The sequence below is a fragment of the Zootoca vivipara genome, chromosome Z (genome assembly GCF_963506605.1).
Source record: "Zootoca vivipara chromosome Z, rZooViv1.1, whole genome shotgun sequence".
NCBI lineage: Eukaryota > Metazoa > Chordata > Lepidosauria > Squamata > Lacertidae > Zootoca > Zootoca vivipara.
Window position 1 is genome coordinate 12,408,338 of NC_083294.1, and position 25,767 is coordinate 12,434,104.

The window sequence follows — 25,767 nt, forward strand, 5'->3', positions numbered from 1 at the left end:
AGTAGGTCCCAAATATCTCCAGGTGGGGCTGGAAATCCTGGAAAGTCACTCCCAGACAATACTGAGCTATATGGACCAGTGATCGGACTTGACATAAAGCAGCTTCTAGTGGGATGTATCCAACTGACTTCTACACAGGTTCATTTATTTCAATGGGCCTACTCTGAGTAGGACCAAGCTTGCATACAACCCTATGTTCCTGTGTAAGTAATAATAATAATAATGAGTGGCTCTTGAGAAAAACAAAAGCAAAAAAACCCCCCGACAACCCAAGTTTACCCACATTTCTGTTTTACAGTCTTGGACGTGTTGTGGGTCAGCACTTACGTCTTCACTATCGTATATGCTGCTGCGGATGGCATCTTGGAAACTCCACCGGAAGTGGTGATGGCTGTGCTTCCTGTACGTGAAGAGAGGGAGCGCTGGGGAAGCAACTTCTATTTCTCTTGTGTTTGCTTTCTAAGTCTGTGCTGGCTACTGTCGTTCTCACGATTTTGCTAGGTCTTTGTCCCTGGTTTGTGCTGCTGTGTCTTCCTCCATTTTAGGCTCTTACTTCGGAATGATAAAAAAAAAAAGTAGTGACCCGAGATGTAGAATCTCACTTCATAGAAACCATTTAGTCAAACCTTGCATGGAAATTGAAGCATTCGCCGACCACAGCAGCCTCCACACTTCTGCTGCGAGTGTCAGTTTTGCTTGCCAAGTCACCATACAAACATGTGCTAGATGCTTACCTTTTAGATGCACAGGTTTAACTTGGGTGTTTGGAATTTTCTTTCTGCCTGAGGGCCACATTCCATCCCAAGCAGCCCTCCGGGGACCACATGCCAGTGGTGAGCAGCAGGGTTGCAGGCAAAAGTGAGCAGAACAATGGATGTACATTTTGCCTCCGAATAGTAGGCTAGTTTCTACGGACACTCATAATAGTCCTTACTGTCCTCATTCAGACAATCAAGAGGCATTACCAGAATTCCAGGATGCATCCCAGCCAGGCAAAACAGAGTGCATATCTTTTTGTGGTTATTGAAACATTTCATCATACTTTTGGCCAGAGGTGTGGGACCCTTGAGCTTCCACACATTGTAGGGATTCCAACTTCCATCAGCCCCAGCCAGCATGGCCTTTGTTCAGGAATGATGGCAGTATGTTTTATATAATAATGCATTCCTTATATCTGGCTTTTTCCCTACACTGTGACTCAAGGCGGATTTCAGAAATTAAAGCAACACAGATAAAATACAGAAAGCTAAAAACATACAGAAGATAATAGTTTAAAAAGAATTAAACAGTAATAGAATTAAAACTATATAAACACAAATTATGAAAATACTGATAGCAAAAAAAAGCAAAGCACTATTCAATTCACTTTCCTTAAAAGCAGTCAGTTCCCAAAAGTGCATGGGAACAAGGCAGCCTTCACATGCCAGGGGAGAACAGCAAGGAAAGAGCCAGTTTAGCTTCTCTAGGACGGAAGCCACAAAATCTGAGAGCAGGCTATCATGATGGCCTCCTCCTTGTAATTATGAAACAGTTGCAACCATAAAACATTTAGGTATGTCATAAATGATGCAAACATTTTAAAACAGTCCAGCAACTGCAGGGTCATTTGTGAGCTGTCCCTCCCCTAAGGTGCTTTTTCTCATATGTTGCACCTCTCATTTTACACACAATTTCCCATTCTGTCTCCCCATTCAGAAAAAGGAGGACAAGCGGCCTGAGCTGTTTGTGAATTTTATGGAGCCCTGTTATGGCAGCTGTTCTGAGAGGCTACATCACTACTTCCTTAACTACGTTGAAGAATGGTGAGTAATGGAGCTCACACAATATCGAATAGTTCCCTTTTAATATTAATTAGGTGAGCAAAGGTCTGGTTTTTTTTAAAGATTGTTATTTGAAACTAAACAGGGCAAGGTGTTTATGCTGCTTGAAGTGGGTTATGGAATTATGGTTGTTGTTTCATTCCTCAAGGGATCTGGTCCTTGCAGCATCTGCTGCTTCCACAGAGGTCAGCATCCTCGCAAGGCAAGGAGACAAGGTAATCCCACTTCCTATTTCCCCAGCAAGTGCCTCTTATAAGAAGACCAGAGGTCCCAGTGACAGTTCCATAGGGGTAGTTATTATTAGTCAGCTGCAGCAAGAAATAGCAAAGTCTCATGTCACCTTGAAACCGATGCACTTACTGGGACAGAATATTCTATTTATTATCATTTAATATTATTTATTTATTGCACTTATACCCCACCTTTTTTCCTCCCAATGAGCTCAAGGTGACGTGCATGGTTCTCCCCTTCATTTAATCCCCACTACAACCCTGTGAGGTAGTTTAGGCTGAGAGGCAGGGACCGGCCCAGTGAACTTGATCGATTTGAACCCTGGGCTCCCACGTCCCAAGACCAACCTGCTAACAGTTACATTACTCAGGCTCTTGCTTTTGTCGACCGTGAACCCCTCCCCACCCCCTCCAATAATGGTGGACCACATATACCCTTTTGACTTTAAGGCATCTCTTGAAGACCTTTTTGTGCCAACAGGCCCATGCAACTGCCACAACATTTTTGATTATCCAGTCGTTTAAATGTTTATTTCATAATGTTTCGCTTGTACTTGTACAATTGCTCTATACTGCCTTGATACCTTATATGAGTTGGTTGTACATAAAAATCTTTATAAATGAACCAAGGAATAATAGTAATTTTCCTCTCCACTGCACGTACCACTGTGATTTTTTAAAGTGGAAAAAAGTCCTTATTACTACAAGTTGACCTCCCTGGCAGGAACGATTCCAGAGGTTGCCAAAGCACAGAGCCAATTGGGAGCAGCCATAGCTCAATAGCAGAGCATCTCGTTAGCAAGCATAAGGCCCCAGGTTCAGTTCCCAGCATCTCCAGGTAGCGTTGGGAGAGGCTCCCTGCTTGAAACCGTAGGGAGTTGCTGTTTATTCAGTGTAGACAATACTGTGCTAGATAGACCAAGATCCTGATTGCTAGTGCTAATTAAACTAACCCTTCTTACAGAACAACTGGGAGCTGTGGGTTCTGGAAGACTCCAGCCGAGCAGAACTTCCGGTCACCGATAAGAGCGATGACACTTTGCCTGTAGGTGTGGCCATTGATTACACCAGCAACATGCCCATAACCATTAGTAAGTATTTGAATGTTGCTCTTGGGTTAAGCATAAAGCAAACTGCAGTGCTCTCTATAGCAGGTGTGGGGAACCTTTTGCCCTCCAGATGTTGCTGAACCATGTCTCCCATCAGCCCCAACAAAGCATGGCCAGGGATGCTGAGAGTTGTAGTTCGGCAACATCTGGAGGGCTAAAGCTTCTTCACGCCTCCTGTAGAGGGAGCTTTAGTGCTGGTCCCAGAGAAGATGCTATTAATATACCTGAAAGTGCTATTTTCCCACCTTCTAACTGTGATTCTTGAGGCTATACAGGGTGGGCAGACCTGCGACCTCAGGGCCAATTGTGACCCTCCAGGCCTCTTTATCTGGCCCATGGGACTCTCCCCAGCTGACACTATTTTTGCCTGGCTGGAATGTGTACTGTATAAGTAAAAAAACAACAACAAGTGGACTAGAAATGCATGGAATAGAGTCGTAATACATTTTGCATTATTCAAGAGAAGTCATCTTGGGCACTTAGTTTCCCTTGTAAAGTTTTAAACCCTTGCCATTCTGACGTAGCTTCCTGGTCGTTTCCCAGACTTGTTTTGAGGGCTGCTTACTAAGTGAAGGTACTGCTGAACACGTCTGGTCATGGTGTTTGTGTGGCATTTTTGCAGGTGAGGATAAAACCATGGACCCAGCACCGGTCCTGCTGCTGCTGTCAACTGATGGAGTCCTCTGCCCCTTTTACATGGTCAATCAAAACCCTGGTGTGAGGTCTCTGATTGTGGTGCCGGAGCCTCTCTCTCCAGAAGGAGACAGAGGAGCAAAATCAGCCGGTAGGTGCTTGCTTGCTTTTGGGGGGTGTTTTTATCCAGCAGCACCCGGATATCCAAGGTTGTAGAACCCTTATCCCAAAACACCTTGAATGCAATTGGAGAAGCCTGGTGCCCTCTAGGTGTTACTGAATGAACTCCCAGCAGTCAGTGGCCAGGAATAATGAGAGTCAGAATTCAACAACGTATGGGTGGCACCGTGCCAGAGAAGGCTGGTGTAGAGTGATAAGGAGGGCGTGGCAAGCAACATGCACAACTTGAGATCAAAAAGACGTACCTGTGCCTCTTACCCTCCCTTTTCAATCTTTCGGTTTTGCTCATCAGCATTTTGCTCATCAGCACCTTAATAGATCTTTGTGTATGTGGTTAGGATTGCTCTGTAAGGCTGCAGTCTTGGAAACACTTCACAGCGTTCCATAGGAGAGTATGAAACAGACCTCATGCCAGTTTGGACCATCAGTATTATCTACACTGACTGGCAGCATCTCCCCAGGTTTCAGGCAAGGGCCTCTCTCCGTCCCACCTAGAGAAGATGGGTGTTGAAGCTGGGTCTTTCTGCATGCAGTGCAGAGGCTACCAGACTCTCCCACTTTGCGTATATGATTGGTTGGACCTCCTTGCTTTGGATGCAAGGAGTCCTGTGTTCAGTCCTTGGCATCTCCAGATGGGGCTGGGAGAGACCCTGGTCTGGAAACCTGGGGAGCTGCTGCCTGTCAGTGCAGACAACACTCAGTCAGCTGGACCAACAATCTGACATGAAATAAGGAATCTTCCTAATAGGTGTGGGGGGGAAGCAGTGTAGTTCAGTGGTAGAGAAACTTGCTTTGCATGCAGAAGGTCTCAGGTGTGATCCCTGGCATCTCCAGGTATGGCTGGGAATGTCTCCTGCCTGAACCCTGGAGAGCTACTGGAGATTTCAGGGATTGAACCTGGGACTTTCTGCTTGCAACACAGGTTCTTTCCCACTGAGCTGCCAATATATGGTCAGTATATTGGTAGTAAATATTGAACTCAAAGGGCGAAGAGAACTATTTGTGTATTATCTGTTTTGGCCAGAGATGAAGGTTCACTGCAAAGCCCTGTTCACTTTTCATCTGTGTAATTGCATTTCCTGTTCAATACGGAACACCTTAGTTTTGGCAAAGGCTTTTCTTTCCAGCTCCACTTGGCTTGCTTGTCGGCAGGATGTTTGATTCAGACTGACATGATCCTTGCCAAAAATCAATGGGGGATTGTAGCAGGCCTTGTGCTGTCAATTCCCAGCTCAATTAAAATCCGGCTGACCTGGGAAATTGTAGTATTGATTTAAGGGCTGGTCCTTTAGGCAGGGATCTTGGAGGTCCGATCTGTGAGTCTGAAAAGATCTATTGTGCATTTTTATTAAATTACTTCGCATGTCTAGCCTGCCATATCCTTAAACGGCAGAGCTAATATCAGTATTCTAAGCATGTATCTGTGCATGTACACAAATCTTGTCTGGTCTTGATAGAGAATTAAAATGTGGGCTGACTCTGGGCCTCCCCTGTGGGGCTAAATGGGGGAAGGAGAATCTCCTATGATGGCATGCTGAGCTGTGGAGGTAAGTCCAAGTTCTTCTGAGGTACATCTCAATTGTGTGGAAAAGCCTCTCCACAACACAAAGCTATGTGGCAATTGAGAGTCTTCTCCCTTTTGCAGTGAACCTCTCTCGGCCTCAGTGTGTTATCAGGATCACCCCACATCTTTCTTCCAAGCCCAGAGACCATAGACAGCAGCTGCCAGTCCAAGCAAGCAAGATGAAGTCAAATTCGTTTTTGATTTTATAGCACTTCAAAGTTTCATGAAATCTGTGTTTCTGTCCCTCTCGAGATCCTCAGCCTTGTGTACATTTTATTTTTTTTCTCCATAACCAATGATCAGATCTCTTTGAAATTTTACACAGAGCTCAATAAGAGGATGAGGATTTCAGGGAAAAATGCACCAGCACTCAAAAGATTTTATAAATGCCTTTAAAAAATGTATAAATGTAGTTTTTTGGGTGAAAAAAACGTATGTTTAGAAAACCTAAATTTTCAGCATGTGGGCACAATGGAATCAAAAGTTTTTGATGGTGAAAATTATTGCAAAGACATGCTCTCTCTCAACAAAGAATAAAATTTAATGGTCTTTTATGTCTTGTAACAAAATTTTACGTTTTTTGGACATCATGGGGGAAATGGCTACTGGGTACAACTTTTTGCAATGCATAGCTGTAATAAAAAAATTAATGAAATAAAGTTGTTCATCTTAAAATCTAAAATAATATTGGTTATTACAGGGGGAGTTTCAAATGTGCAGGCTTCTTTTTCAGTTTTGGGGTATTTAAAACTATGAACATAGGCTATATTGTGAAATCAGTCTAAAAAAAATGGCCAGAAACTTTAAATGCTGATGTAAGGAAATAAGACCTAACAAGAAAAAAGATTAAAATAATTTAAAATTATGCATTATTTTCAATTTTGCAACCATAAGGGAATGGTGTATCCCAAGTTTCATCAAAATCCAAGACGGATGGTGGTGAAACCCTTGTGTTTTTTTGGTGTTGATTTGATGTGGAACGGCCCTAATGATACATACCGGTAGTAACTTTTAACAAAACCTCTCCCATCTCTTCCAGGAAGCACTCCCCCATCATCCGCTTCCGCTTCTGCTGCTCCTCCAAAAGTCGAAGCTTCCTTGGCCGTTGTCCCAGCCACATCTTCAGTTTCCAGCAAAGGGGCAGCCGCTTTGTCTTTCACGTCCTTCACTCTGAAATCCACCAGATCTGCCACTGATGCCCCGCCGCAGTATCCTGGCGTGTCGGAGACCCCCAAGCCTCCCCTTGCTTCCAACCTGAGCGGAGCAGTCGGGTTCCCCTTCTCTCCGGCCACCAGCACCTCCAAAGTGCCTCCAACTCCATCTCTGCTGTCCGGCCCCATTACAGCTTCTCCTCCCTCCTTCTCTTTTGGTTCCGTGAGTTATAAAGCAGGCACGGACAGCTCAGCCGGGGCCCCTCCCTTCGCGAGTCCTGTTGGGCTAAAGCAGGGTTTTGCCGCACCATCTTCCTCCGTCAAAACTAACCTCACTGAAAAGTAAGTCTCCCTTTGAGTCTTTTTAGCCAATGTATGTGTGGGCGTTTTGAAGCAGTTCTTGAACATGTTAAACACATTGGTTTAAAGTTGGTGGGGAACATGCTGGCTGGGGTTGATGGGAGTCGGAGTCCAATACCCAGAGGGGCATCACAGGTTCTGCACCAGGAGCCCCATCTGCATTGTACATTTAAAGCAGTACTGTTTTAAACAGGTCCTCCCTCCAAGGAATCTTAGGAACTGTTTGTTCAGGGGGATGAGAGCTGTTAGGAGACCCAGAACTCCTGGGAAGAAGGATTGACTGTTAAGCCACTCTGGAAATTATATCTCTGTGAGAGGGAATAGGGGTCTCCTAACCTATCTGCGGGTGGCACTGTGGGTTAAACCACAGAGCCTAGGGCTTGCTGATCAGAAGGTCGGCGGTTCAAATCCCCGTGACGGGGTGAGCTCCCGTTGCTCGGTCCCTGCTCCTGCCAACCTAGCAGTTTGAAAGCACGTCAAAGTGCAAGTAGATAAATAGGGACCGCTACAGCGGGAAGGTAAATGGCGTTTCCGTGTGCTGCTCTGGTTCGCCAGAAGCGGCTTGGTCATGCTGGCCACATGACCTGGAAGCTGTACACCAGCTCCCTCGGCCAATAACGCGAGATGAGCGCCGCAACCCCAGAGTTGGTCACGACTGCACCAAATGGTCAGGGGTCCCTTTACCCTTTACCTTAACCTATCTCAGCGGGCTTAACGAGCAACAGCTCCCTGGGTTCTTTTGGAGAAGCCCTGACTATTGGTACTGCTTTAAATATATAGTGCAGCTATTTTTCAATATATTTGTGGGACAGAGGTTTTCCGCTGCTCTTGCAGAGTGCTGAGGGCACAGGGTGTGACCAAGGGCACTCTGCATGCAGCTAAGGGTAACAGTCACCTACAAAGGGCCCATGCCATGAAGCTTCCTAGTCCCAAAAGCATGAATTCTTCTGTTCTTCCCTCCCTCCCCAGGTTCACTGCTGCAGAATCTTCTACACTAGCTGCCAACAGTGGCCAAAGCTCCAGTATTTTCTCCTTCTCACCTGCTGCAAAGCCTGTACCTGCTGGGCCTCTGGGCCAGTCTGCTGTGCTGGGCACCCCTCCTGCAGTGCCGATCAAGGCTTCCACCCCAGTCTCTTCAGCAGGTACATCCCCTCTCCCTTTCCCCCTTTTCCCGCTGATAAAAACTCATACAGTCATACCTCTGGATACGAATGCTGCGGGTTGTGTAGAACACGGGTTACGAACACACCGAACCCGGAAGTAACACAACAGGTTACTTCCAGGTTCGGCGGTTCGCGCATGCGCAGAAGCGTCAAATGACGTCATGCGCAGAAGCGCTGAATTGAGACCCGTGTGTGTGCAGAAGCGCAGACGTGGGTTGTGTACTGCTCATGTTGCGAACGGGGCTCCGGAATGGATCCCGTTCGCAACCAGAGGTACCACTGTATGTAGTTGTGACTGCTTTACATATGAGAAACGGATTGAGGACTATAAACTTTGTACAAAAATGGAAGTTTGGCATTTCAACATCCCACAGTGGTTAGTTCTTTTTGCCACGGTGCTCTGCTATTTCTTGCTAATTTCTGCCTGCTGTTGCATCAAGCATTGGAGATTGGCACTTACAGAATCTTGTGCTTCTTTTTTGGGGGGGGGGACTTTTTTATTCAGTTTAATTTAAAGTGTTTATCTACTGCAGAGCTTTTCAAACTTTTCATGTTGGTGACACACTTTGTAGACATGCATCATTTCACAACACAGTAATTCATTTTTTTACTAGCAAACTGGAGGTTAAACTAACCCTTTTCCAGCCCTGGGAGAAGTGTGGGGAGCATTTGCACGAAACACCTACACAATGCAGCTGACACACTAACGTGCCATGACACATAGTTTGGAGAGCTCTGATCTACTGCTTAATATTTCAAAAATATCCTAAGCAGCGTTCAGTCTTAAAAAAACAAACAGCATGCCATTAAAACTAAAACGCAACCTTAAAAACAGCAATATGGAAACTACATAAAAACATATAAACTTAATTTTCCTGTAGCACCTTAGAGACCAACTAAGTTAGTTGGTCTCCAAGGTGCTACTGGAAAGAATTGTTTTATTTTGTTTTAATTTTCCTGAAAGCAGATAGCCACACTTACCAAATCCTGTAATCTTTGAAATTCATGGATCTGTGAGTCATTTTGTTTCTTTTTGGACTCTTTAGTGGCACGTCCCTCTCAGAGCGCTCCTCCAGCTTCCATGCTCCAGAAAACGGCCAAGATTTCCTCAGCTGCTTCAAAAGTGAGCCCTTCCCAGGTAATTAGAAGCTGGCCTGTCTGTCCTTGACAGGAACCATATTGTTCCATCTCAAAAACAAGGATCAAATCCGACAAAGCTTACTGCGTGAACATAGCTGCTTCTATCTCACACAGCTTCTCTCTGGAAGATTGAAGGAGTCTCTGAGCAGATTTGGGAAAGGGAGACATTCAGTTACGTGAGTGAACCCCAAGAGTGTGCTCCTGTGCATATTAGGTGGTTATTTAGGAAGGAAAACATTTTTACCTGTGACTCCTGGTGGATATGTGGCTCAGGGTGCCTAAACACTGTTGGGAGTGGGATGGGGGTTGCTTAGGAGTTTTTAGGGGGGCAGGTTTTAATTTTGGGGAGGTTTAATTTTCCTTGTCCTTGGTATTAATTTTTTGTACTGTTATTGTCAGACCCACCATTATAGACAAGCAAATTACAAATTTTATTTACTTGTGTTTTGCTTTCAACACGCACACTCCCCCCTCCCTCTCTTCCTTTAACATGTTCAGAGGTTTTCTTGTTTTATCTCTCATAGCAGACATTTTAGTTCTAAGATTCCCCATCAAGCAATAATAAAGCATTTGTGCCTTGCAGGGCCGGCAGCAACCACCCACTGCTGGGGTGGAGAAACAGACTCACCAGTGGAAGGATTCAGATCCTGTCATCATAGGAATCAGGGAGGAGGTGAGGCTTTCTGGAGCTATGATGTACTGTTCCTCCCTGTAGTCACCTTTCTTTGAACCTGGACTCCATATGAAGTTGGACTTCAACTCTCATCAATGGTCAGAGGATGATGGGAGTTGTAGTCCAACAACATCTGGTGGGCAACATGTTTGCTGTCCGTACTGTTCTTCCCCAATCTGAGCTCTCAACGGTTGGGTGTGTCGTCATTTAACAATGCATGAACTACTAAACTTGTTCCTGTAGATTGCACACTTCCAGAAGGAGATGGAAGAGCTGAAAGGCAGGACAGCCAAAGCTGCCATCGAAGTGGGCACCGAGGAAGAGGAGGCTATGTTGAGGATGGAGTCAAATGACCTTCACACTTTCCTTTTGGAGATCAAAGAGACAACGGAGGTAAGATGATTTGGCGGAGGATGTAGTCTCCAGTTGAGAACCAAGTTTTCCTTCATGCTCAATTATCTCGGGGTTGGGAATGGGTTACTTGTTAGGTCCTGGTTTTTACAAATTGAAGAACTTCTCATTCTGTTGATTGCATGGGACGATTATGGTGGTATTACTATTACTGAGACTGTGACATTTTCTGTGCAATCCTAACCATGTCTGCTATGTTCGGTAGCCCTGGTAATTCAAGGTGGGTGTTGTATTCTTCATTGTGTGGTGTATATATTTTATTTTCAGCTTTGCCTGAAACAGTTGCCAAATCAGTATCATAAAGCACAGTGGTTTGAAATGGCCTTCTGATTCCTGCCCCCCTCAAGTCCCGCTTACTAAATACAGTAATTAGTTCACTCCATTGTTTCGTAATTGAGTGTATGTTTTCATTTGCTGAAACAATATGCTGTGCCTTAATAGACCACTTTGCCCTTGGCTGCACGCCACATGTATTTTCCTTATTTATCATACTTATCCTATTCCCATCAGATTGCACTCTTAAGGAGGAAGTTTGAAAGGGGGTTTGGTGCTCCTGAAGGAGACATACTCTCTCCATTGTGTTGCCTCTGGTAAATAGGTTTGCTGGGTTTGGGGGAACCATCCCACAAACCTGTCTGAGCTAGAGACAAAAGTGAGATGACAGATATGTGCGTACAGCATAGTTCCATCTTCTGGTTAAAGAAGCTTAGCACCATGTCTGAACTGATAACCATAATTCGTGACTGACTTGGAAACCATGGTCTGAAGTCTGTTTGGGTTTTATTCTTTTGGCAAATCATATATATTTATTGAATGATTTTTAGCCACTTCTTGTTCAAACTTCTCAGAATGACTTTAGAGCAAAAACCCACAGCAAGCCACTTAAAAATTCCAGTGGGAATAAAATGTCTGGTTTTGAGCTAGGACTGAAAATAAAATAAAGACAGCATCAAGCAAACCCCTGCAGGAAGGGAATCTCTTTAGACAGTTTGCCACAGCTGAAGCCTCTAGATCAGGGGAGTGCAGGCTTCCAGGATCTGCTGTTGCTTTTGCTAGAATCCTGATATTCAAACAGAACAGTTGCAAAAGGCACATACTTAAGGACAAATCCCTGGGCTTAGTTTTCTTTAATGTTGAGTACCAGAACTGAACAGCACTATCAGTCCTTCTTACCCAAATCCACCCTGGTTACCTTCTACCCCAGGCTTTCTTCATTTCAGTAATATATAATGGGGCAAAAAATAGAAAAAAATCCTTCCAGTAGCACCTTAGAGACCAACTAAGTTTGTCATAGGTAGTGAGCTTTCGTGTGCATGCACACTTCTTCAGCCCTGTTTAGGGAAGCTTTTAATCTTTAAGAAATTAGTGTATTTTAATATTTCTGTTGGAAGCCGCCCAGGGTGGCTGAGGAAACCCAGCCAGATGGGCGGGGTATAAATAATAAAGTATTATTATTATTATTATTATTATGCACACGAAAGCTCATACCTATGACAAACTTAGTTGGTCTCTAAGGTGCTGCTGGAAGGAATTTTTTTTTTCTGACTACGTCAGACCAACACGGCTACCTACCTGTAACAAATATAATGGGTCAGGTTGCTAATGTTATTGTTGCCACTTATTTTGTTCTATTTATGTTGGGGTTTTGTTTTTTTTAAGTGCTTTGTTTTGTCTAATTAGTTTAGCTATGGTTATGTGGTGGCATACAGATGCCAAAGATTTTAAAAAGAAATGAACAGGGGACAAAAGCCATGGCTCAGTGGTAGAGCATCTGCTTTGCAGACAGAAGGTCTCAGGTTCAAGCCCAGCAATCCCCATCTGACAAAGAAATGAACAGGGAACTGGGATCCAGACCGGCTTGTAGAAGCCTTGTGATTTGTTAGGTCCCACCACCCCTGCCCCTGAGATGTAGAATCCTGTTTGTGGCAGCAGTTTGTGCTGCTGAACTGTGTTGTTGCCTCAGTATAGCTTTCTTCCAGACCTGATGAATTAATGTTTCTGTGGAAAAGCCACATATGTGTTTTGTGACAAAGAGTTCCACCTACTTCCTGGTGGGTCTTCCTCTCCCTTTGTTCCTTTCTTGTAGTCCCTTCATGCAGACTTTAGCCTCCTGAAGACAAGCCTGCTGGAGGGGTTTGCAGGGCTGGAAGAAGCAAGGCAGAAGGACACGCGAGCTCACAACACTGAGTATCTGCACCTGCTGTATAAGAGGCCTTTGGACCCAAAAAGTGAAGCTCAACTTCAGGTAGGATCCTTGATAGGGCAAGGGGATCAGAGCTTTGGGAGCCAGGGGGAAATTATAAATGCCTGCTAGGGAGGCAGAGGAAGTTCCAAACCCCATGGTCTCCAGCAGGTAATGGCACCTGTTCCAGTTAGAGATGTCACTTAGGCTGCTCCAATCTCTAGCAAGCATTCCCTACTGCTACCGGTAGTTGCTCCCTTCTCAGAAGTGAAGCGTGTTTGCTTGGAAATGTTTTGGTAAGAGCTTTGGACAGTGTATATGAATCTCTTATCTCTTCCCCTCCTTTTTTATTTCCAAGAGCCCTGTCAAGTAGATTAGGCTGAGATATGGTGAGTGGCCCACGGCAACCCTGTGAGTTTCATGCAGCTATGTTTTGGTCCTTACAGCTGTTGGTGAACCACAACTCTCAGCATCTGGAGAACCACAGGTTTTCCATTACACTGTACTGCTTCTCTGTGAAAACATGTGCAATTCCCCAGATTGGATGGAAACTATTTGTAGACTGGATTGGGTTTTGCGACTACCAGTTGACAGCCCCTATTATTTTTGCTAAAGTGGCCATGGCCCAGGTGTAGAACATTTCCTTTGCATGCAGAAGGTCCCAACTTCAATCCCTGGCATCTCCAGGTAGAGTTGGGAGAGAACCCTGTCTGAAACTCTGGCGAAATATTCCAATCAGTGTAGCCAATACTGAGCTAGTTGGACCAGTAGTTTGACTCAGTACAAGGCAGCTTCCTGTGTAAATTGGCTGTTGATTCAGAACCACGAGGACTAGAATCTTCCCTATGTTTAGGGGGAAATCAATAGCCCAGTGGTAGAGCACCTGCTTTGCATGTAGAAAGTCCCAGATTCACTCCCCAGCATATCCAAGTAGGACTGGGAATGTTCCCTACCTGAAACCCCCGAGAGCCACTGCCAGTCAGTGTAGACAGTACTGAGCTAGATGGACCAATGACCTGACTCAATTTAAGGCAGCTTCCTACGTTCCTGGGGTGAGCAATGCCTCTATTGTACAATTCTCTAAAGGGCAAATTGTTGGCCCGCTGGCCTAGAGGCTCTTCTTTAAGCCAATGTCATCTTCTCAACATTTTTCTTCACTCCATCTTCAAATATGGAGGGCAGAGCTTTCGTAATGAAGTGCCAGTTTAATAATTCTTACCCAATTTTTATAAAGAAAAAGTGGGTTCATCATCGGGGATTGTTTTATCGCCACCAAGTGCCGTGCTGCTCAATGTGATGATTTACAAGGACTTGAGCTGCTGCAGTTAATTTCACGGATGGGGAGGCTTGAAGCCAAATGGGCTTGTAAATGCTGGGTTGCCGCAGGAAGTTCCTGCCAATGTGCAAAAAGGTTTTTTCGAACGAGAGACTTCACCTCACTCTGCTTGCGCTTCTCCTCCCCTGGGGTGTCAGAAGTTAAACAAGCTATTTCTCCCCTGTCGTGCTGAACTGTAAAATATTGAACTGAGCCTTGGCTGGTATTGTGTAATTGACACAGCTCGGATGCATGAGGATAATGTGGGATGTGACCTCTGAGCAGAAACCATAATTAAAACAGTACCTTAGAAGGCTGAATGTAAGGTCAGGGTGTTAGTTAATCTCTTATTGCCCGTGGGTGAGAACTCCCTTGCCACAAGAATAATTGTGCTGGATCAGGCCTACCTTCTCCAGCCTCCTGTTCTTGCAGGGCCCAACCAGGTGCCCCAGTGGGAAGCCCACAAGCAAGATGGAGTGCAGCTGTGCTGTCCCTACTTGAAATTCCCAGCAACTGATAATCAGAGGCATACCGCCTCTCTTTTTTTGCTGTAAAAAATTTAAACCGAGGAAAGGTGGCTAGCATCTCTCTTTTTCTTTTCTTTTTTGACAATGCTCTTCAAAATAGCAACACATCCTTGCCAAAAGCAGCTGCCATCTCTCCCGACAAGTGTAGCAGCCAGCAAATCGATATCTTCCGCAGCCCTGCTGAGCTCTGAAGCCAGTGGAACAAGCACATTCATTAAACTAAAGAAGCCTTTTGGGGGGCAATTTTCAATCATTCATGCACACCAGTTGAGGCTCCAACAGGCCCCCTGCAGGCAATAATCATCTTCCCCAAATGCCACGTCTAAATTAAAATGGGGCATTGAGTTGTTGTTGCTTGAATAAACCTGTGAATCTAGATCTGTAACGTGGTAGAGATAAGCAGAATCTGGCTGGATTTGACTGAAGGCCTGTCTGGCCCAGCATCCTTTTCTCACAGTGGCCAATCAGATGCCTCTTTGGAGCCCATGAACAGCAACAGCCCTTTCCACTTTGGCCCCATTTTCTTGAAACCACTTCCTACATTAAATAACCCTTTTCAGTATACAAAATGCTTGAAGGTTCACTTTGCCCTCCCAATACTACTATGAGTTAGGCTTGAGAGTGAGATGAAGGCTGAGGGAGGGCAGATCTGGTTTACATAAATCAAGAAAGACATCCTGATTCTCTCAAATTCATCTTTTATTTCTGCAAACCGCTTTGTACTCTACTATGGTACGTCAAGCCCTCTTAACAATGCTTTCTCCCAAATACCAGCCAACTAGCCTTTCTCCAAAAGCTCCAGTGTATTCCAGTGATTGGCTAGTTCCAGATGTGAAGCTGCAATAATAATAATAATAATAATAATAATAATAATAATAATAATAATAATAATATATTATTATTATTATTTATACCCCACCCATCTGGCTGGGTTTCCCCAGCCACTGGGGGGCTTCCAACCGAATATTAAAAACAGTACAGCATCAAACATTAAAAACTTCCCTAAACAGGGCTGCCTTCAGTTGTCTTCGAAAAGTAAAATAGTCACTTATTGCCTTGACATCTGCTGGGAGGGCATTCCACAGGGCGGGTGCCACTACCGAGAAGGCCCTCTGCCTGGTTCCCTGTAACCTCACTTCTCGCAGGGAGGGAACCGCCAGAAGGCCCTCAGTGCTAGATCTCAGTGTCCAAGCTGAATGGTGGGGGTGGAGACACTCCTTCAGGTATACAGGACCAGGGCCATTTAGGGCTTTAAAGGTCAGTACCAACACTTCGAATTGTGCCCGGAAACGTACTGGGAGCCAGTGTAGATCTCTCAGGACCAGTGATATGTGGTCCCGGCGGCCACTCCCAGTCACTAGTCTAGCTGCCACATTCTGGATTAATTGCAGTTTCCGGGTCACCTTCAAAGGTAGCCCCACGTAGAGCGCATTGCAGTAGTCCAAGTGCAAGTTTCTGATTGGACTATTTTAGTATCCTTAGACTGCCCAATCACCAATAAGGCTAAAGCCGGGTCAGAGAAGATAGAAATGTTTTTAAATAAATGCCTTCTCCAAGGTTGTGTGCACTAATTCTTTGGTTATTGATGCATCCAGCCCCACCTTTCCTCAACTGGGTGCCGGAAGCCTCATTGAAATCTAGTTAGATCACAGTCTGTCATTAACCACAGAAGGAAACCAAATCAGTATGGTTGTAAACTCTTGATAATCTTAATAATTTCTGAGACCACCCACCCACCCACATATTTGTATAGTGTCCTGAGTGGATTAAAATGATTCTAAATTCCCCACCCTCTTTTTTTTCTGGGCAGGAAATCCGGCGCTTACACCAGTACGTGAAATTTGCTGTTCAGGATGTGAATGATGTCCTGGATTTGGAGTGGGATCGTCACCTGGAACAGCAAAAAAAGCAGAAGTGAGTTTTAAAGCTTACTTCTTAGCTAAGTGATACTCAAAAAGCCAAGTGTCTTCTCGAGGCTGAGCTCCCTGTTTCCCATCAAAAATATCAGGTTATTACTTTCACTCAAGGAATAGTTCAGGCTCCAAGGTTCACCTCATTTGCTATCCTTTAACCACAGGGTTGGTTGGAGGAGGACCCTGAAGGCCACTTTCTAGTCCAGCTTCCTGATCAGAAGTCTGGAGCTAGAGCATTCCCAGCATATGGTCGGTCTGGCCTCCTGTGCATAATCATCTAACCCAGGAGATCTGTATGAGGTAGGAATTGGGTCTTTAGTGTAGGGGGACTTGCTTTATGGAATCCTCCGCTGCAATATAAGGGCAGTCCCCCTCTCTGTTTTCTTCTCTGCTCCTGTTGAAGACTTTCCTCTTCCAACTAGCCTTTTGAGAGGTTTGTTTGTTTGTTTGTTTGTTTGTTTGTTTGTTTCACCCTTCATTCCAATATTGTAGTGCGGTTTGCAACATAAAAACACAAATACAGTATCTAGCATAATAACAAATCCCAGTCAGTGCAGCATTAAAACTGCTGGCACATTTTCAAAGGTAAGCAGAGTCCAGTTTCAGTTTTCAAATTGGATGAAGGGACTGACTGGGTTGAGATTCTTGCATTGCAGGGAGTTGGACCAGTTCCCCTCCAGTTCTACAATTCGATGGTATTATAAAAAACAAACAAATCCTAGTTCTTATAAGAAACGCCCTGCTGATTTATGCCAATGATCCATTTAGCCTAGCATCCTGTTCTCACGGTGGCCAACCAGATGCCTGTAGGAAACCGATAAGCAGCATTCAAGGACACGAGCACTCCCTTCCTGTGCTCTCCATCTGCAGATATTTGTAGTGTTATTCTCTGACCTACCCTTTACAATCTGCATTTCTGTTGGTATTCCTTTTAACTGTATAAATATATGACATTGTTCTTTAAATCTTTGTATTGTTTTTGTTGTATTGTTCTCTGTTCTTTTGCCTCTCTCTCTCTCCCTGTTGAAATTTGGTTTCTGGTTTTTCCTTTTCAAAATAGGCGTTTACTGGTACCTGAGCGCGAGACTCTCTTCAATGCACTCACCAATAACCGGGAGATTATTGACCAGCAGTTGAAACGGCTGAAGGATTTGGTGGGCAGCCTGCAGGAGCTCCGCTTGTACAATCAGACGCCACGGTGGAGCCTATCCACTACCACCTCTTCCAGCAGCAGCAGCAGCAGCATACAAAGGTGGGCATTGCTCAAGAAACCCCCCAAGCAGCTTTGCTTTCCCACTCTGCAGTGCATTGATTCATCTGAGTGCTGGGTTCAGAGCTTTGCCAAAGAAGGAGCATTGTGTCCAACCTAAGTTTTGCTCAGCGTAGACACTGAAAAGAATGAAGTTAGGTCTGTTAATTTCAAGAGGTCTACTATTGGAGTTGAAAACCATCCATTTAAATTAATGGATCTACGGTATGTTGGTCATGTCTGTTAATTTCAATGGGTCTAATGTTAGATGTAAGCCACATTTTCCTTCCTTGTGTTTGCATCTAGATGGAATGGAAAGTGTGTGTGTGTGTGTGTGTGTGTGTGTGCGCGCATACTTTTATTTAAAAGAGTGTGTATCTAGTGCTTAAGGGCCCAAAGCGTGCTGTGAATAATAGAGAACTTGGCAGTGAGACAAACTAAGTAGGCTTTTGAGCTTTCAGAGATTGTGGACTGAAACGGATACCTGTGTTGAGCCATGTTCCACCCCCACACTCCTCCAACCCATCACCAGCCCCATCCAGCTCTCTATCATTGAGTAAACATTTTCTGAAAATCTTTTCCTCTGTTCAGTTTGAATGACGGTGGCTTTTAGTCCCTGGATTCTGTTAGAAACTGTATCCCACCATCCTTTATACTGAGCACAGTCGTACGTGTTTACATGTCTAGAAGGTGCTTCCATTTGCCCAGGGGGCTTTGAAGTGCTCAGATTTCACCACCTTCCCCATCCCCAAGTACCACATTCTATACTATGGGAGTCCCCTTCCCACAAATAAGAATATACCAGGGCTGCTTTTATGGTGGGTAAGGGACTCAAGTTAGAGGGAAGGAGGTGGAAAAGTCCATTCCATGAGCAGATTCCGCTTATGGAACTTGGAATCCAACCTCTTGTAACTGATAATGCAGGTGGATCTTCTTGTCCTGCCAGCCAGTTTAGTTTTCCTCAAAGGAATATGCTTGTAAACACTAGTTTCCTGTGAGTTGCTTGCTTTTCTCTTTCCATATGTACTTAAATGTCTAAATTGAATAGCGTATTGGTTAAGAGCTGTGAGCTAAAAAAAGGCCCCTCTCTACTCAATATTTACAGTAGCTGAGTTCACTGGAAGCCAGCCTACATAAAGAGTTCTTATAAAACAGGTGGTGGGGGACCTTTGGCCCTCCAAATGTGGTTGAACTACAGCTACCATCCACCCCTGGCCAATAGCCCAGTGGTGGTGGGAGTCATTGTTCAGAACATCTTGAGGGTCAAGGATTCCTTACTGTTTTTTTAAAAAAAATATGTTGTTGTTTAGTCGTGTCCGCTCTTTGTGACCCCATGGACCATAGCACGCCAGGCACTCCTGTCTTCCACTGCCTCCCACAGTTTGGTCAAACTCATGTTGGTAGCTTCGAGAACACTGTCCAACCATCTCGTCCTCTGTCGTCCCCTTCTCCTTGTGCCCTCCATCTTTCCCAGCATCAGGGTCTTTTCCAGGGAGTCTTCTCTTCTCATGAGGTAGCCAAAGTATTGGAGCCTCAGTTTCAGGATCTGTCCTTCCAATGAGCACGCAGGGCTGATTTCCTTAAGAATGGATAGGTTCAAAGGCTTTGGATGCTTGGACGTGGGGGCAGTCATGGTAGCAGCCCCCATTTCCCTCTGTTGAAGTACAGAGCTCATTGTGTACATGCCATGTGGCCTGTCCTGGATCCCCTAACCTAGAGGTTTTCAACCTTTTTGAGTCCCTTGCCCAACTACATTCTTTCTGCAACACCCCTGTGGGGCTCCGGAGCCCAGTTATTTCACCCCTTGCCTGAAGGGCTAGCATCCTCTCACCCTTTTCCAAACACCCTCCCTTGCGGAGTGTTCTCTCAGCCTCCTCTCCTTGGGAGTCCTCCAGGGAGCTGCCACAGCCGCCCCTAGTCCCCCGCCCCCCATCCCAAAGAGCATTGCCTCCTCACACTGCCCCGCAGGGGCCTGGGAAGAGGATTCCGCTAGCCTTAGCAGCCCAACTGAGACTGGCCAAAGGTGAACGTGAGGCCAGCCCCTTATTCACTTTGGGAGGCAACATTCACTTTTGGGTGTGCATGTTGGAAAGGCTCCCCTTTGATGCTGGACACTCAGCTTCCAGGCAAGCCTTGCACACAGCAAGCACAAGAAAGGCCAGTGCAACGCATGCCTGCTCAGCCTCTCACTTGTCTCTCCATTCCCAACAGCAAGGGCTGGAAGATTGGCTGGCTGGGCTCCCTCGCCCGCTTGTTCGCTTCAGCTCCTGGCAACCAGCCCCACCCCCCCACCGCCTGGCCAGCCCCAGAGGCACCATTTGCCCGGAGAGCTTGTAGCCAGGGCTACTGCAACAAACAGCTGTGCAAGCTTTTGGGAGGCAGAGATGCGAGACGGCATCAGAGGAGGGAGAGAGGGACAGAGGCCAGTGTTTCTCCTGACTGTCATTCAAGGCACCCCAGGGTGCCACAGCACACTGGTTGAAAACCACTGGCCTAACCTGCTTCCCACAAGTGCAGTAGAGCCTTCTTTTCCTACTAACCATCACAGGAGGATGCTGTCCTATCACTCTGGAACTTCTTTTTTAATGACACCAGACAGGTGCCTTCACTATTCCCTTTTCAGTGCCTATTTTTTGTTTAGGTAAGCTTGTCCAGACACATAGAAACAGGAATTTAAAAAATATTTAAAATCCACAATAAGAAAAAAACACACATTAAAATTAATGTTGACATTCTATTTATCTTGTCTTTCATAAGGCAAGCATCTCCAGATGTTGACATGCTTTAATCTCTCTTTAATTGCTAATGTTATTTCTTTTAAAAGGTTTTAAAATTTGTTTCGGGTTTTGTATTGCTAATTTTACTATTTCTTGTAAACTGCTTCGAGGTTTTATTTATTACAATCAGGCAGTGTATATATATAAAAATTTGGTTAATCAAACCAGGTAATTTTATTGTTTTTGCTTTACTTTTTGTAAGCCACTTAGAGGTTCCATTTACAATTAAGTGGTATATTGTTGTTAAATAAAATATGGACATATTTTTCCTCTTCTAAGTGCCAGCAAGCATATAGGTTAAGATGCATTGGCAACTTAGTGTCTTCCTCTGCACCTCATCATAGTATTACATTTTTTTGCTTCAGTTTCTTTTCCATCATCTGAGGAAGAGCTTTGATAAAAATTGCTGCGGATGCCCCTGGTTTGTATATGGACTAAAATCATATTGCAGTGTATAAAAATTGAGCTAAAATTGGTATTCAGCCAAGCTGCATTCCAAGTAGAGCCATTGAAATTTATTTAAATCAACCCCGTCCATTAATTTAGATGGGTATACTCTTAAGTAGGACTAATGATGGGTTCATCCCCATAAATATTTTAGCTTTGCCTTTAGCTAATTTTAAGTTGCTGAGACCACGTTTCTGCCATGGCTCATTGCTGTGCCAAGAATCCAACAGTAGTTGTGCTTTTTGAGTTCTTCAGAAACAGTAAATAGGGTCTGATTGATGTCTGGCTTCTTCTTTTCTTTCCCTCCATGCTGCTTTTCTAACTCTCTTCAACTCAGCCTTGACAGTGAACTGGAGAGCCTAAGTAACGCCTTGACAAAAGCTACTCTTCAACCTTGCACCAAGACTTCAAAATCACCAGGTAGTGACTATATTGCTCTGTTGTCCTGTCCTTGTGTAGTGCTAATGCTGGATCCCAGAGAGGAGCTCACACCTGTTCCACTACAGGCTACTGATTGTGGTAAAGGAAGAGCATCCCAAATCGCAATCCTGGGCTCAGGAGGCAAGTTGAGCCAGCCTGTTGAGCTTAGCTGCTCTACCAAACTGACCTAAAAAGGCTGGCAAAGCAACCGCAATCTGCTCTGCAGCAGCAGCAGCATGTTCATGCTAAACCACGGTTTGTCTTAGTGTTAACATGTGAACCCAACCGCTGTATGAAATAATAATTTTTTTGTCTAGCTTGAGTCGCTTCTTCAAGCCTCAGCCCTGCTCTTTACCTGCATGGTAAAGCTATAAAACAAGTTAGAATATAGTCACAGCAATAAAAATGTAGGTGGAGCAGCAACAGTATTGCCCATAAAACAGCTGCTTTTGGGTGCTAAATGTGATGTAAACAAAAACAAAAACAAAACCCTAAGTTCACAAGGTTTCAGAAATCCACCATGAAGATTCTACCAGCATCTTTAAGATTGGGCCAGGTGACTGGTGAGGACTGGTTTTTCTTCTGGTTTGATGGTGATGTAATAAAGCAAAGGAAGAAATGAACAAAACATTGTATGCAGCTAAATTCTACTTGGCGTGGACCCAAGTTAGTCATGTTCATTAATTTCCGTGGATCTACTCTGAGTAGGTCTAACATTACATACAATACACACACCAATTTTTTTCATCTGTATTTTATTTTTTATGACTGCTACAAATATGAAGAGCGCTACAAGGCTAGCATGCGTAACTTGTTTCACTTTGCAACCATTTTTTAAATATCAAATAAAATCCTATTTAATCCTAAAATAGAGAATTACCTATGGCCACCTTTTCAGTGGGTGTTATGGACTACAAAAGCATGCTGGTGCTGGCGGGACTTGCAGTCCAAAACCTACAGAGGGTACCAGGTTGAGGGAAGCTGTTCTCAGCGGAGGAGGGAGTCCATGGCATTTGCTACTGGTTTCAAATCCATGGGCTGGCTTTCAGGTTAATTTGATAAAGTGTTCCCAGTACATCTGGGAAACTGAGTTCAACAAGCTGCACTATATGTAACTAGCAAGTTGGTATCTGCTAACATTTAATTTACTCCTGCTCAGAGTAAATGTATTGAAATTGTAGGGCATGACTTACTTCGGTCCATTACTTTTAAATGGATCTGCTCTAGAACTCAGTTGGCTAGAAACCTTGTCTCTCTTTTTCTTTTTAATGGATGTAAGGATTTGCAATTGAAACTGAATGGCTGCAGGATTATAAGGGCCCATACTGGCTATGTTTGATAAATAATCACCCTTCTTGCTTCTCTTCCAGCCAAACTGTCCCCTGTGAAGCAGGCCCAGCTGAGGAATTTGCTGTCTAAGAGGAAGGTGCCGCCCGTAAGGACAACTGCACCAGGTATCCTCCTAGGACTTGAAAATAACTTCATCATTTGGCAAAGTTGTTTTTCCAGCTGGCTTCTTCCCCTGACACACAGGCACACACAATAGCCTGCCTTTGCCATTAGGTGGAGCCAGCTGCAAAGCATTGCAATATATTCCTCTCCTCTTCAAGGGGTCCTTCTGTTCAGGGTAGCCATGCCTTCCTGCTCTACTAGCTGCAAGAGGCTCTATCAGACCAATTCACTATCCCCTCCCCCACCAACACATTTTGTATACAGTGGTGCCTCGACTTACGAATTTAATCCGTTCCAAAGGCACCTTCGTAGGTCGAAAAATTCATAAGTCGAAAAGCGCCATTGGAAACGCGATTTCCCATAGGAATGCATTGGAAACGGAAAAATTTGTAAGTCAAAGCAACCCCATCTAAAAATCCGTAAGTCGAAAAAACCCTATCTAAAACCGCTGCGGTTTCCGTTTGGATGTCGAGAAATTCGTAAGCGTGCGGCCATTTGCCCCATTCATAAGTCGAAAAATTCAATTGTCGAGGTTTGTAAGTCGAGGTACCACTATATTTCTTTTTTAATTGTCAACTTGACATTCTGTAGCTCCACTGACCATGCTTGTTCCTCATTGCCCTGCCTTTTGGAGGGGCTCCCCTTTGGGAGTTGTTGGGGGTGTTGTTGTTTCTGTCCTACAATCCTTGGGATTTGCTCGAGTATGCTGTTGCCTCCCTCTTTTCTTCCAAGTGCTTGGTTCTATTTTAAATTAATCTAAAGCTGCTTGCACACTATACATTTTAAACATGTAGCCTCCCTCCAAGCAGCATAGGAACTATGGTTTATCCCTTGAAGCTAGAATTCTCAGCAACCTTAAGCTACAGGTCCCATGATTCTTTGAAGGAAGCTATGCGCTTTAAATGTATTGGCAGTGTATGCAGTCTAAGACAACTTTAATCTTGCTGGGTCAGAGCAAAGGCACCTCGACATATCAGAGTGCCAATATCCAATCATATCTTGTTCCATGACTCTTCCTTCTGAAATGCCACCCACCCCTTCAAAACTACTGTATAAGCTTCCTAATTGCTCTCATCCCCTCTTTGCGTTACAATTTCAGCCAACCTCTCCCAGTCAGCCTTCCTGTCCTTGAGATACGATGAAGATTTGGATGATGTTAGCTCCACGTCTTCCGTTGCTCAGTCCCTGGAGAATGAGGATGTTCAAGCCCCAGATCAAGAGGAAGAAGAGGTGGCCCCAATCCAAGTTCCCCGGCATGCCCCCGTTGTCCGAACCCCCTCAATTCAGCCTGGTCTAATGATACAGCCCCTCCCTCATGGCAAACCCCACATCCCAATGGGCACTTTAAGTGAGTAGACTATAGAATGCACATCTTTCTCATGTTGCGTTCCATTTTGCAGGATTTTTGTTTGTCAATTTTGTTGGAGACCAGGTGCTGAATTGAGTTGACGTGATGCTGAGCTGAGCTGAGCTATAGTGGACCATTAGTATATTAATTTTCATGATTGGAATCTCTTTTGTTAAGTGTCTGTTACAGTTTTGTGCACAGCTGAAAACATGGACACTTTATGTCAAGAAACCTAAATTCTCCACTAACTCATCCTCAACCTAATTCTTCACACATTCTTTTGCTCATTTTGTTGAAAATTGCTCAACCTTTTTGCTACTGGGCCTCAGTATTCTATTGAGTTTCTGAGCTGCAGGATCTGGAAGGGAGCAAACTGTAGCATTTGTTGTTGTTTCACTATTATGCTGCCCTTCTTCTAACAAGCTTAGGGCAGCAAACATGGTTTCCTTCTCCCTACTACAGTGGTACCTCGGAAGTTGAATGGAATCTGTTCTGGAAGTCCGTCCGACTTCCAAAATGTTTGGAAACTGAGGCGTAGCTTCCAATTGGCTGCAAGAAGTTCCTGCAGCCACTTGGAAGCTGCGGAAGCCCTGTTGAATGTTTGGCTTCCAAATAACATTTGCAAACTGAAACACTCACTTCCTGGTTTGCGGCATTCGGGAGCCAAAATGGATGAGTACCAAGGAGCTCGACAATCAAGGTACGACTGTATAAACCCAGAGTGGTAGGTTAGATTGATGACAGTTGACTGGCCCTGTGGTATTGACCTCAAACAGTCCCCAGTGCCTTGCATGGCAGTTCCAGGCCTTTCTGGCTAGGGTTAATGAGAGATGCGGTCTCAAACATCTAATTGGTAAAGGCTTTATTTATTTTATTTATTTATTTAGGCTTATTTTCAGATTTTGAAATTTACAAACAATTGTCAAACAACCAAAACAAAGAGAATTCCGCCGATTCCCCTGGACTTCCTCCCTCCCCTTTGTGGGTCTCTTACATTAACTCCTCCCCCTTGCATCTTCTCTATTAATCCAAATCTATTATATCTCCATCACAACCATAATTCATTGTTAAACTACAGTCATACCTCGGTTTGCGACCACCTCCGTTGCGACCAATCAGTTTGCGACCACCGCAGGCCCGGAAGTGTTTACATCTGGGTTCCATGGCGTGCGGTTGCGCAGAAGAGCCCCTCGGTTACGACAAACTCAGGGAGCAACTGGCTCCCCGGAACAAATTGTGGTTGCAAATTGAGATTTGACTGTACAAGTAATATTTCAATCCTACTAATAATTTTATTTGATTACAATGATTTTTACCATCAGATGTCAAAGAGAAAAACAGCTATCAGATTTTTAGAAGACATCTGAAGGCAGCCTGTTTAGGAGGCTTTTAATGTTTAATTGTTTTATTTCATTTTTCTGTTGGAAGCCGCCCAGGGTGGCTGGGGAAACCCAGCCAGATGGGCGGGGTATAAATAATAAATTATTATTATTATTATTATTATTATTATTATTATTATTATTATATTATATTTTAAGGTAAATTATGTATTTTCCCCATTCCTTATTAAAATTTTGGTCTTCCTGATTTCTGATACTTATGGTCATTTTATTTTTGTCAGTGGTCGCATACATAAATAGTCTTTTCTGGTCCATTGGTATTTCGGCACCTAAAATTTCCAGAAGGAAAGCTTTGGGTTTATT

At 44.4% G+C, this 25,767-nt stretch overlaps 1 protein-coding gene across 5 annotated transcripts in view; it reads left to right on the forward strand.

Annotated features, from left to right (window-relative positions):
- NUP214 (nucleoporin 214) overlaps positions 1–25,767 on the forward strand; it is an 84,689-nt gene that overhangs the window by 13,588 nt on the left and 45,334 nt on the right. For all 5 annotated transcript variants that reach the window (XM_035112652.2, XM_035112650.2, XM_035112653.2 and 2 more), the window contains exons 7-22: positions 299–402; positions 1,696–1,802; positions 1,969–2,035; positions 3,015–3,141; positions 3,782–3,943; positions 6,576–7,029; positions 8,017–8,189; positions 9,257–9,348; positions 9,934–10,023; positions 10,267–10,416; positions 12,521–12,679; positions 16,269–16,372; positions 17,432–17,623; positions 21,182–21,264; positions 22,635–22,718; positions 23,816–24,064. In XM_035112652.2, coding sequence (XP_034968543.1) covers positions 299–402; positions 1,696–1,802; positions 1,969–2,035; positions 3,015–3,141; positions 3,782–3,943; positions 6,576–7,029; positions 8,017–8,189; positions 9,257–9,348; positions 9,934–10,023; positions 10,267–10,416; positions 12,521–12,679; positions 16,269–16,372; positions 17,432–17,623; positions 21,182–21,264; positions 22,635–22,718; positions 23,816–24,064 — 2,397 coding nt within the window. The remainder of the gene's footprint in view (positions 1–298; positions 403–1,695; positions 1,803–1,968; positions 2,036–3,014; positions 3,142–3,781; positions 3,944–6,575; positions 7,030–8,016; positions 8,190–9,256; positions 9,349–9,933; positions 10,024–10,266; positions 10,417–12,520; positions 12,680–16,268; positions 16,373–17,431; positions 17,624–21,181; positions 21,265–22,634; positions 22,719–23,815; positions 24,065–25,767) is intronic.